Source organism: Amblyomma maculatum, chromosome 2, assembly GCF_055883805.1.
Source record: "Amblyomma maculatum isolate TAMU_Amacu chromosome 2, ASM5588380v1, whole genome shotgun sequence".
Classification (NCBI taxonomy): domain Eukaryota; kingdom Metazoa; phylum Arthropoda; class Arachnida; order Ixodida; family Ixodidae; genus Amblyomma; species Amblyomma maculatum.
The window spans coordinates 77,918,200-77,931,241 of NC_139345.1; the positions used below are offsets into that span (position 1 = coordinate 77,918,200).

Sequence of the window (13,042 nt, forward strand, 5' to 3'; positions counted from 1 at the left end):
ATAGGGGCTAAATCATTAATAGATGACCGGAATGGAAGGTGCCAAATGGAATGCGGCACTAACCAGCTAGCACTACAAGCAGCATTTCACTCATCAAACGTTTGATCAAGACGAAGCCTACGATGCCCTAGACTGGGGAAAATGAGCACACCAAGCATCACGAACTTATGGAATCTTTAAACAGGAGGGTCCGTCTTTTATGGCACTTAATTGTGCTGTTAATTGGCCTGTGACTGTTGTGTGAAACTTGGTTCATTTTGCTACGCAATTTTTTAGTATTACGGTACCTTCATGCCCGAGTTCATATTTTTCTTGTTTCTTGGTTCATGTTATAGTGCCTCCTAGAAGCCGCCGGTGTAGTTTTCGGTGGTCACTTCGTCGCTAGAAGTTGCCTTCCCTTACTGCGCATATCTTACTACAGCAATCTCACACATACTGTCGATGCCTTTATTTTATTCTTACCTTTGTTGCTGCGACATCTTAATTACGCACGACAAAAGGCCGTTTCGTGATTACAATGAGATATCCTTGATTTTGTTCGTGCTGTCATAATGACAGTAAGCACGCTTCGCACGGTGTAGATGATTCATTATTCTTCTTGGGTTATTACGCTATGTCGTCTTCTGAGGTGAATGCCATGATGGAAGGAGTACACAAATGCATCTTGCAGCAAAGCTTGGGAGTAGATATTGTTGCGAAGAAGAAGATCGGCAGTAGCACGAGAGGAGCCCTCGCGCTAGACCAAACATTAAATCGTCGTTCATTCTGTCCCCATGTTGCGCCGTCTCTTTGCTTGTCACCACGTAACATTTTGGTAGAGGTGCGGGGTATGGCATCCCCATCCTCGCCTTGGAGCATCGACTCCATCTGTAAGCCGGGACCAATGACCGAGGGCCCTGGGACATCGCCGAGCAGCTTCGCCCCAGCCCTTCCTGCCCAGACCCGACCAACTACCACCGCCCAGCCCCCAGCCCGGATCTAAAGACAAAGAGAACAGACAGACCAACCAGAACCGAGACGAAGGACCCAAAAGAGCCGAAGGGCCCAAAGGAATCGGACATGTACACGCAACCCCCGCCCAGCCGCTCGTCGCGACCTCGAGCAATTCGTCCCATAGACTCTGGTGGCAGATAGTTGACAGCTCCAAGGGAGGCGGATCACCCAAGCATCATCGTGTTCATCATCATCGTGGTGGCAAGCACATCATACTCCATTTTTTCTTGAACATCTACACCATCACGTCACCATCGACTTCGACGAAACGATCGGGACGATCGCTCGGTGGCCCCGGGAAGCGATGCGAAGAAGAAGATCGGCAGTGGTGCGAGAGGAGCCCTCGCGCGAGGCCAGAAAATAAATCACCTTTCATTCTGTCACCATGTCGTGCCGTCTCTTTGCTTGTCACCACGTAGCAATATGACGAAATACGGAACACCGCTGTTTGCAAACAGCTCAAACAAGCTAATCTGCGAAGGCAAAGGCAAACTTCTTTCAAGTTCATCCAGCTCTAGTATCGCGCTTTATTTTATTATGCCCCACTACAGTTGAAGCACGCGCACGCATCTAGCTGGCGCATCTCATCGATTCCGACTCGGGTCGCAAAGGTTGAAGCTAATCAAACGTGGCGATATTTTATGCCGCGTTGTCGCCTGATCGGAGTGGAATTTTAGCAATACTTTCGCTTCACAGACCCTTCAAACTTCCATTATCGCAGGGTCTCTTTTGCCCCACTGTCACTTTCGAGTGCATTGCCATGTCTGTAGGGCAATGACGAAGAAACCAGAAGCCGTGTCGTAATCGGCAAGGCCTACAACTGGTACATCAACACCCTCCAATTACAGCTACCTGCCGTGCTAGGCGCGGTTTTCTGTGTTTCTCCGGATATATTTTACACGACAGGGTTTCCTCTTCAGGGTTAAACATCCTAGCCGCCCCAAATCTCTCCAGGATAAACAAATAGCAGCCTCAACTTCCCTTTCGACAAACTTTAAAGGTTCAAATACGCTGTAGGCGCCAACTGAGCAGCTCGAAAGCTCCCCCCCCCCCCCCCCCCCTCTATCGAACTGAACATAAACTTCTACTGAAACCAACTAGACAAAAAATATTTGCTCAAAGTACTGTTTTTGCTAAATAGAATCAGACCACTGGTAAATTTCCAACCGTACATTGCAGTTCCTAAAATAACCCTATAGATGGAGGCCTACAAAAATAGGGAAAAGGGTTCGTTTTAAATTATCTTGATTCATATACTTCATATGTGGCTGAAAAACAAGCGTCATGGCTGCTCACTTTTGGTAAAGACTGTACTACGCTCTTATGAGCAACGCTCCTCACCACCCTTAGAGTGGAAAGGAGTAAACTTGTGCGAATTCAGAATCCTGTTCTCGGATCATAGATGTGTGTATATGAGAGATGTTACAATACGGCGTGAACCGTTCAGCGACGTCACAAACCTCATTTCTACGGCACATAAAACTGCTAGGAGTATTTCGTGCCCGATATGGTTTCTCAAGCTGATTATTGTTGAGAATACATACGGTCCGCTACCCTCGCTAGAGCCACTGCGTCCTAATATTCTCTCTTATGCAACCAATGAACAGATGTGCAGCTCAATAGAAACGCAGGCCACCTTCTAAAGAACTGAGTACAGTCGCGGCGTTATTGATATGAAGCAAGCTTTGGCAATGAAACTCCTCACACGCGTTGCGCAGCCACAATGCAGTGGTGGCATGGGCATGTTAATAAATGTCACTTGCGTTCGTGCATTACCAAAAGACCCGATGGCATTTTATCTCCACACAGCTCATAACAGGGTATCAGGGTAACAGGGTATAAACATCAGAGTACTCCATATTACCACTTTCGCGAACGTACGTCAGTGACAACTGAAGCTCACGCATTCAAGCAAAAGGTATGTCCGAAAAGTATGTGTTCTGGGCAAGCGAGCATCCGCAAAAGAGCATAACATGTTCGGCCCATTCTTTTGATTCAATTCATTGCTCCGGTCTCATTTGCTAAGAAACTAGCAACTACATTTCTAACATGGCTAAAAGCGGGCTCTCTCTTTCAAGCAGGAGCTTTACAGCAATCATTATTAGTAATCGGTCTCTGAGTAAAGCAAAAAAAAAATCCTTACTCAATCTATACAGCGTCAAAACGCGACTGCATTGTGAGAGCGATTTCGAAAATTCTCGCAGTCGCCCGGCTTTGCATTGCGAGCCAGTTATCAAGTTAAGTACAGTTGGGAAACGCTTAGTGAAAGTTGGTGTTCCTCCGAATTGCATCGCGATACTCTTCGCATGAAGGCTACCTTTATGAAATACAGCGTTATCAGAGGCATGGATAAGCGCCTGTGTTGTTCGTTCCTCGCTTTGTTTTTTTTTTTTTAATATTAATAATTAAACTGTCCCCGCTTTAGTATAGATTCATTTGAGTGGGCAAGTAGCGAGCTAGTCATAAATGATATCTGGTTGCATACTGAACGCAAAGAAGCCTATAAAAGCTCCTGTAACTGACACAGAAATTTGGCTAAGTTTCATGGAGGGCCTCCTGCGCTACCGCTCACTTGCCTCCCACCTTGCCTTTCTTTGCATAATGCCTCACGCTTTCATAATTAATACCGGAAACACCTCACAGCTATTTCTCAGCCCCAGTACTACTGAGCATGCTTTGATGATGCAGCTCCACTTACGTTTTAACTGAGCGGAAGTTTGGGGGGACTGTCGGGAGAATAAGTGGTGTAAATGCCTAAATGGTTCAATGCCACCTGCACAGACAAGACCTGACTATTACCTCCTTTCCTCACGACGGATGGCAAAGAGGTGGTTACGGCTGCGATGGTTACGGCTCAAGCGTGAACGGAATTTGCAGACAATCACTTATGCTTATCCTATTTGAGAAGCTAAAGTTACCATAAGTGAGTTAGAGTGTTTCATCCTGACACGGGAAAAAACGCAGGCCTTTGTATTCATAGGTACATCTCGTCGCTCTCAATTAAAAACGAAATTGCAGCCCATGCCCTTCTTTCTACCAGATGCGGAACAAAATCACAGCCACTCGCTCACTCGGACGTCGGTGACATTCGCTGACGATCAATATTTTTTTTCTGACCCGCATTTCCTTCCAGCAGGCTGAATGCCATGAAATCGCAGAACAACAGGAAATGTCAAGCCACTGCCGTCTTCTTAACAGGCAAATCCTAACACCATTGCACGCCTGTTGCTGCGGCTCTTTAATAAGCTTAAAAACAAAGTTTCAGAGGCTGACCAATGCATCACTTCTTATTAAACATTTCTGAAGACAAACTCTGCACGGTAAATCTGCTTATCTCCAGCGGTCGAGGCAAACAATAGACTCTCTTCGCTGTATGGCCTGTCGCACCTATATTAAGCATGACGCTTCCATTCCAGGCACACGTATCATCAACACTGACGCTTAGCGCTAGAGCTAAGTATTATAATATTCCGCAAGCAACCTGCACGATTGTCCATCAAATCATCAAGCATAGTCGCATGAAGTAGCATGTCCCAAAGTCGTTTAAAGGCTGACAAGGCGGCCGCTTCGCGGCGCGAAGTATGCATATATTCACTATTACAAAACTGCCGTTCTCTATATTCGTGGTCTGGCAACATATCGAACAGCATATGCACGTCGCGAGAGGACCACATGGGCGCGATTTACGACGCGGGAGAAGGACGTCTGAATCGTTCCGGGCTGTCGCTGTGAAGCAACATGTAACACGAGTAAGATTTGCGCAGTGAAACAATTAAGACACCTACACTATATATATAGAAGGAAAAGAGTAAAACATATACGCATATAAAGCAAGAACTAAATAGGTCAGTCAAAAGAACGAGCATTTGTTTTCAGGGTTCATTGAGTCATCAGTACTGCAGCCAAAGGCGGCTGCGAATTTCCGCGAGTGGCGCATAGGAACATTGCATGGGTTGCCATCGCTCTTCGTTGCGCACGTCATGAGGCAGTATGTCATGAAAAACACCTGGTCGTCCGAGTAGTCCTCTAGTCCCTCTAAACGAAGCACGTCCGCAACGTTCTCCTCCAGAACAGCCGCGCGGTACGCCTGAAACGAGACTTGCATGGCCAGCACTAGCGGGCCTAATAGACTGACCTGTCCTCCCGACGCATCTGCACCAAGCGAAGCAGTGGACGAAGCGGCACCGAGGTCGCACTTGACCCTCTTGTCGAATTCCTCGCGGCTGTGAGTCCACCACGGCTCCTCCTCGCCTTTGTCGTTGTAGAGGACGCCCCGTGAGTCGAACGCCCGTACTATCGCAGCTGCGAGGATCGTTCCCAGGGAGCCGTACATCATGGCGAACGAGCCGTCAGCGTACAGCAATGGAGGCTGGAGGGCTCCCACATCCATGGACACTTTGTTGTAGTAGTAACTGTAGCTACTGGCCACGTGACCGCTGCCTAGCTGTCTGCTGAACACGGTGACGAAGTCATCTTTATCCATTGTCTTTCGGAGCGCCCTGGCCATGTTAATGAAATTGGCAGTGAATGACTTGTCAACAGCTGGAAAATCCTTGTACAGCGCGGCCAGGCTGTAGTTGGAAAAGAAGCGGTCGTCGGGCAACACGCTTCTCCATATTTGTTCCAGCTTGTCGGAGGACTTCTTCTTGACAATGTCGTCAATCCATGAGGCGTTGGCGATGTTGACCTTTATCTGTTCTCTGAGCACGTCGAAAAGTCTGTTTATTGTATTACGCAACGCTTTACTGAAGCGATCGCGGATGTGCTTGGCCGAAACTACAAGGCCGAATGTCGTTTCGGAGGACATCAGACACGTGAGTTTTGTGATGGTCTGGAGCATAGTGTTATCTCCCTTTTTCCATAGCTCTGGTTTGCCAATAACTTTCCATAGGTGCAGGCGGATGAAGACCCATGAAAGGCCCATCCGAAGCGAGGCTTCCGGTACGTGTTTCAGCAAGCGTCCGAGTCGCGCAAGCAATTCTGGGTGTTTGATTAATACAACGTCTTCTTGCTTCCACATGTACTGGGGGCTGTATATTTCATTCAAGTGTTCAGACAAGCGATTCTTTCGAGATTTCTCGTACTGGTCGAGTTCTTTAAGTGTCCTCTTTTCCTCGTAATTAGCGTCCGCCGGGGATATCATCGTTGTGTTCGCGATAGCCAAATATAACTTCTTTAACTCTGCGATGCCAGCTGGCGTAGGCACTCCCAGGTAGCCACAGTGTTCCTTGACAAGTGCCACAAACTCCTCATCCGTAGAGCTGTCCTCCGTGGCGTTCCAGTCTCCGCGGCTGATATATAGCGCTTTGGGCCGGCCAAGGTATGCGGGCATGGCATGAACTTTGAAGATCAAGTGTATGTTCCAATTCACTGACAAGTTCAGTAGGATCTTCAGCGGGGGTACGTTGAGTAAGCTCCTCTCTGGCCACTCTTCTGGCCATTTAAGGCCCAGGTCCGCCTTGAAGCGCTTGAATTTCTCTATCTCACTCTTAACTAAATCACTGGACAGGGCGGCAATACAGCTTTGGAAGTACTGGGGTGCTAGTGGCACTAAGGCCTCCTTGGGATCAGCCTGCAGTTCCTCGATAGCTATCATATGTGCATCGGCGAAGATCCGCTCAATCATGGAACTTTCATCCCTAATCGGTTTCCAGGAGCCACACACGAAACTGTAGAAGTCGGCGCATGGATTGGCCTTGGTGTTCATGGCGCTCTTCAGCTCTACAGCGTGCCTTATGCATCCTGGCTTCTTGCATAGCGCCACCCTGGGGCGAAACGCTACCCATTTTACAAGCACCACTGTGACGAATATCAGAGTTGCTACGACGAAACTTGCAAACACAGGCAACAACTTGGATCGGGCTCCAGCCCGCGGTGACATTATCGGATGCGCCTGGGCGTGAAAAAGTGCTGTTGTGATTGCAAAGCAAGGAGAGAATACACTGCGAAACTTCACTTAAATAAATTTGAAGTACCGTAGTTTAGGGTACATAGTCCGCACGTGTTGTATATGTCCCACAGAGCTCAATTCTGACTAAAGAACCTTTTTTTTTTATTTTTTTGCACACCTGACCCCACTCGTTATACTTCTGGGGTCAGGTGTGCAATCTTCTCATAAAAACGCAGTTGCAAGAACAGAGGAAGTGCCGGTAGACCTCATAGTAGAATAAGCGCAAAGGATTTCATGGCATTTTCGGCCGATGTGAAAAGCATACATACACTATTTTCCTCGTCTCTTGATAATCCTCAAGCGCGAAATTCTAATATTTAAACTTGTATATGCCGCGGACTGTAGACCAGAAACTGCCGTACAAAGGATACCGGAAAAAGTGTTTGCTCGCTCATAATTTCTCAATAATAGCATCTCAATAGACACACAGGAAGAGCTGTTGCAGTCTTGTATCCTTCGACCGTATCGCTTTTCTGTATACCCTGCTCGACACAGCTAGCTTTTCTGTCTCCTTCGGATCAGGTAACGTGTGCATAACTAGCTGAACTAGAGGTTGGTTGCAACTGATATTTCCTACTCATTCACTTCACTAGTACTTCGCGCGCTTCCATCTCCATCATTTCCTGGTCTCGCGTGCTGCAAGAAGCTCCGTCTGGGGCATCAAAGTTCGGTAATGCGATGGTTAATGCTACTATAGCAGTCAAAGAAAAACGCGTGCGGAGTGCCAGGGTCAGAAAAACGTGTGACAAACCGGTTTTTCCACTATACGCACGAGCTTACCTTAAGCCTCCGCTTTCGCGACGAGTGATCATGTGAAATGTTTGTTACTTTGGTTACGAATATCACCCCCGCAGTCACTTCCTGTATTGGTTTGCTGCCTTTATTGCCGCAAGCATGGCTTCGAATGTACGAGTGGTGGACATAAGGCGATTTTATCGGAATCACTGTAGAAGTACATGTTTGATCTATACGCATTCGTTAACCTCCTTGTAATTTACAGCGTTAAGAAAAAAGTACAGACAAAAAGTGCGATCACTTTCTGGCTGAACAGTTTTTGACCCGATGGGTCAGTGATTTGCGTCAGCGATCTTCTAACCGACTCCAACCGCCCTGCGAGCATAAATGCAAATTCTTCAGACGCGTTTACGCGTCGTACCCAATGTCCTAAACGGCAGGTTATAATCGTTGCGACTAACAATAATAACCAAAAGTTGTAGCTGCAAGGTGCAAATCTAGATATCTGTAGACACTGCCAGCGGTACTGGATTTTGTTGGCCGCTTGTCTCTAGAAATGCGAACTGGAAATAGAAACTTTCGCACATCTTCACGCTCAGCCTGATTAGGCGACGAACGGCCAAGTACCATTGGTTCCGGTCAGTGCTCAAATTTACAAATCTTTCTGATCCACCAATCCACCATGCATAGGGCCCACGCGCAGTACGATATCACTATCCTGTAATTATTTGACGCGCTCTGGACAAGTGTGTGGAAGGCTGCACCAGCCGTAGGTGCACCAACGCATCCTATGGCGCTGATTTGTGCAGCGTGCTGAATCGAGCCGCTCCTTTTCCTACAGAAGCGCTACACTCGCAGAACGCTGACGAGGCTATTAATATACATTGCGATCATATTTGTGGTAAAAACTATGCCGAAACAAAATCTGGTTTTCCGGATCCTCCCGCGTGGATCACGCGAGCCTTTCTTCTAAGGAAGCTGTCCAGCCAGCTAACACTTCCAGTTTCTCTTCCCGCTCGCCCCTGCATAGAGTCCTACACGATTTCATCTTTCAAAACATGTCTGACCTTGTTTCAATGTAAGGAATGGTTGAGGAAGCCAGCCGGACGAACTTGCGACGAGCGTGGCTTCAATTAGAAAAAATTAGGTTTTCTGCCCTTTCCTGAAGCATCAAACTACTTGCGATAATCCAGATCAATTTCTCGCTCAGTGTGCAGCAGTCATCATCATCGCCAGCCTGACTAAACTCTCTACAGGACAAAAGCCTTTCCCACATTCCTCCAAGTACCCCGGCCCTGTGCCAGCCGCATCCACTTGGTCTCTGCCTACTTCCTAATCTCATCTTCCCATCTACCTTTCTGCCGCTTCCTGCTACTTGTTACCCTTAGCGAGCATAGGTCATTGTGCCTTCGCATTCCATGACCTTCTCATTTTCATTTCGTTTTAATTTCGACTAGAATGTGATACATTCTTTGTTCCCTGACCCACTCCGCACGCTTCCTATGTCTCAACGTTACGCTTACATTTCCGTTCCATAGCTCTCTGCGTTGCCCTCCACTTACGTAGAACCCTTAAAAAAAAGGCTTCACGTTTCTACCTCGTTAAGATACAACTAATTTACACTTTCCTCTTGAGGGATAACGGCAAACTGCTAGTCATGACCTGCGTTTACTTGCCAAATGCACTGCATTCAAAATTGATAATCCTGCAGTTATTTCCCTTTCGTGGTCCGGGTCTACGGGTACTACCTGTCATAAAAAAAAACATTCCCCTACTACTTAGTCGCTTATTATTCATTGTAAATTGCTGTTTCTTTCTAACACTGAACATTACCTTACTTTTCTGCGTATTCATTTTATGCCTGCATTCTGGTTTACCTATCTTGGTTACTAATCATTCTTTCCAATTCGTCCCCAGAACTGCAAGGCAGCCTCATGAGCTATTCTCCATCAACCTTTATCCCTAAATGTTCGCAATCCAGCTGTTAGAGGTCACGTCACCTTGCCAAACACCTTTCTTTATGGGAATTTTATTGCTTCGTTTATGGTGGACTACGGTCGCTGTACAGCCACTATAGATATCTTCCGATACATTCACACATGGCTCATCTACACCCTGATTTCACAACGCCTGCGTGACTGCTGAGGTTTCAACTGAGCGTAATGCTTCTTCGTAGTCTATGAATCTATGCATAAGTGTTAATTATACTTCCATCATTTTTCTATCTCATGGATGGTAGTGTGGATATGACCCATTGTATATTGTACAGTACCCCCTGTGAAATTGATTTTTAAGGTTTTCCGGTTCCCATTAGCGAAATACTTTGTACGTAACAAATAGTTAACTGATCGCTTTAATTTTTCATGTCCTTTGCGTCTTCTTTCTTATGGAATAGGATAACGATACCGTTCTTCCAAAATTCATGAGGCATTGCGTGTACATGGTGGCCAGTTTTCTAGCTAGATACCCCGTCATTCAACAACTATGCAGTTACCTAATCCTCCCCAACTGCGTTCTTCCTTTTGATAGCTTGAAAAGCTTTCTTAACCTCGTTTTTCGCCACTGGCCTAACGAATAATTGGTCTTCACTACTGCTACTCTCATTCTCGTCTGATAACTCCGGCTACTGTAGAGATTAGAATAGAACTCCTCGGCTAATTTGGCAATAGTTATCTATATCAGCTTGGTTTGTGGGGTTATAACGTCCAAGAACGACTCAGGCTATGAGAGGCGCCGTGGTGGAGGGCTCGGGAAATTTCGATCACCTGGGGTTCTTTAACGTGCATTGATATCGCACAGCACACGGGCGCCTTGCTTTTCGCCTCCACCGAAAAGCAGCAGCCGCGGCCGGGATTCGATCCTACATCCTTGCATTTAATTTTTGCCTACGCCTAGTTTTCTTTTTACCGTTTTCAAACTAATATCGTTCTTTACAGCATATTCAATCCTCTCCAGAGCATACAGTGAAACTTCACTTGAACGAACCTCAAGAAACATAGGAAACAGTTTGTTTAAGTGAAAGTTCGCTGAACTGAAAAAACGCATGCATGCTTGTTTCGATTAGCTCTAAGAAACATCATGTGTTGAAATTATATCTGAACCCATTTGCTTGTCAAAGCGCTCATTTAGTAATCTTTGGAGCACTTGTGAACTTAGGGCTGCAGTGGTCTAACTCAGTCACTTTTTCCAAGCCCGGCACAATTAACGGTCTGTTAGACAGCAAAGGCCTTCACTTTCTGCAGGCGGATCATTGCTTCAGTTCAGGAAATCATGGTTAGCCAGCACGCTCACGTCCACCTTTCTTGGAGCTAACATGTCTAGTAGGGCTAAAGATCCGGCTATGGCTGGCTATGGCTGTGGAACCCATTAAGCGTGCAAAGCCAGCTATCGATTTAGCTAGATACAGGCCTGCTTGGATAGCCAATTCATTTGAAAGCTAAATGACGGCCACCTGTTCGCCACGCGGTAAAGAAACTTGATTCCCAATGTAAAAATATACCACAAAAATAGCGGGTTGTGCTTGTTGAAGTGCTCAGTATGACGAGGGAGACACACGATAACGCCGCCGAAAATGCTCGTAGTACTGAAATAAGCAATAGCTGAATTGCATTAAAATCAAGTGAAGGGCGTTTTGAAAACGTTCGAAGGAGTTTCGGTGTGGATTATAAGAACGTTCGAACAACTGAATATTACTTAGTTCAAATGGCGTTCGTTCAAGTGGTATTCTACTGTGCTTCCTTATTTCGGATACCTTACCCTAACTGACTAGCGTAGATTGCTCTGCCAGTTCTATCCTGTCCGTTGGGTTAGAGGCTTTCTTGCTTCAGCGTCTTAATTAGTCATTTCGCGTGCTTAAATAATTTACCGGTATCCCATCTATCCGTCCACTTGCCTCTACTGCACACTCATTAAGGATATTTCTGAAATGATCGCTCACAGCTTCTACACTGGAGTTGTCTCTCTCGCTTAAAGCTGAATATATTTTCTATAGCGAGATCCTGGATGTATTTTCCTCACTTCTTTCTCACCGTTAATTCATTGATGAGCTCCTTCCTTACTAGTATGCGCGGCAGTATTGGTTGGACAAACTTTACCTCTCCACTGCCGTAGCGTTATCAAGTATTCCGTGTCCAAAGGTTACCTACCAACGCGCACCACAGCGTTGTTGGCGAATACCATGTACGGGCTACAGGCACACACAAATGGCATTACACTAGCGGTAGACTTACGCCATCAATAAAAATATGTTCCCCTGGTTCCTCCCAATTTTACACAGTAAGTGATGAGCAACATTAGAGCTTGAAAAAAATGTGTGATTCAGTATCAATCACTATAAATTTTAGTGGAGCGCTCCCTCAGAGCACCGAGCTCGTACGCCTTTGTCAAATTCTGCGAAGCAAAATCTTGAAGCGACAAACACCTTTCTAAAAGACCCTCACGGATAAAACAAATAGTAGCCGCATCTGGAGTATGATTTCTATTGTCTCTTACCGACGAGGCCTCGGGTAGTGAAAACATATCGACTGCCTTGGTCTCAGACGTCTGAAACAAAAAAAAAAAAAAAAAACACAAAGGCACATGTTTTCGTAGCATAGCGTGCTCTAACATATATTCATTCTTCTTTAAACTTCCTGCAAAGTTTTTTCAGGAGTGTTATAGCTCTTACTACTCACGTTTCTGCAATTATCTGTCCATTCTAACGGTTCTTGATGGCCGCAGACCAGATGATCAATTGAAACTCGTGTACCCCGAACAAAGCCACCAGATGGCGCATCACCTTATTGATTAAATTTCGATGACACCACAGGTTCCCGCCTCACGCGCGCAGCTGCGCCTTACCAGCAGTTATACCCTATGCTGTCGTCCCGCTATAAATGCCAGCCGGACAGGGGCGGAGATTAGGCCGATTATAGCCACCATTGCGGTCACAAGACTCTAAACTGTGAACCACTCGTTTGGCGTAGAGGGTTCGGAGCTTTGGCAAAACATTTAGTACGATATGAAGCACAGATTTAATGATTTAGGTGACATCCAGCATGTGTGAGTAATTTGTCACCGACGGCCATTGCTCCACGAATGGCCTCCTCCTTGGGGAGCTCATTCTTTTCCAGCTTGCCAAAAATAAAGCAGAGAGGAAACCGGTTGCTCGACGGGGCGTATGACATCACGAGGCCACAGGAGGAAGCCGGCAGAAGCTGCCAACGCGGGCTACCCCTTTCGGATGCGAAGGCTAGGTGGTAATCGAACCCGGGACATTTAGATGCCGAGCCGGCCACGCTACCCGAAGGCCACACTGTCACATTAGTGCGGCTTAGTTAAAGCCAGTCGTTATGTCTAGGTCGGGTGGCATTGCACCTATGTAGT

At 46.5% G+C, this 13,042-nt stretch overlaps 1 protein-coding gene across 1 annotated transcript; it reads right to left on the minus strand.

Annotated features, from left to right (window-relative positions):
- Positions 1-4,627: 4,627 nt before the first annotated feature.
- Positions 4,628-6,879, minus strand: LOC146199072 (neprilysin-like). Its single transcript, XM_084592034.1, has one exon. It carries the CDS (start codon positions 6,872-6,874, stop codon positions 4,844-4,846), a length of 2,031 nt encoding a protein of 676 aa, XP_084448160.1. The 5' UTR covers positions 6,875-6,879; the 3' UTR covers positions 4,628-4,843.
- Between the last annotated feature and the right edge of the window lie 6,163 nt (positions 6,880-13,042).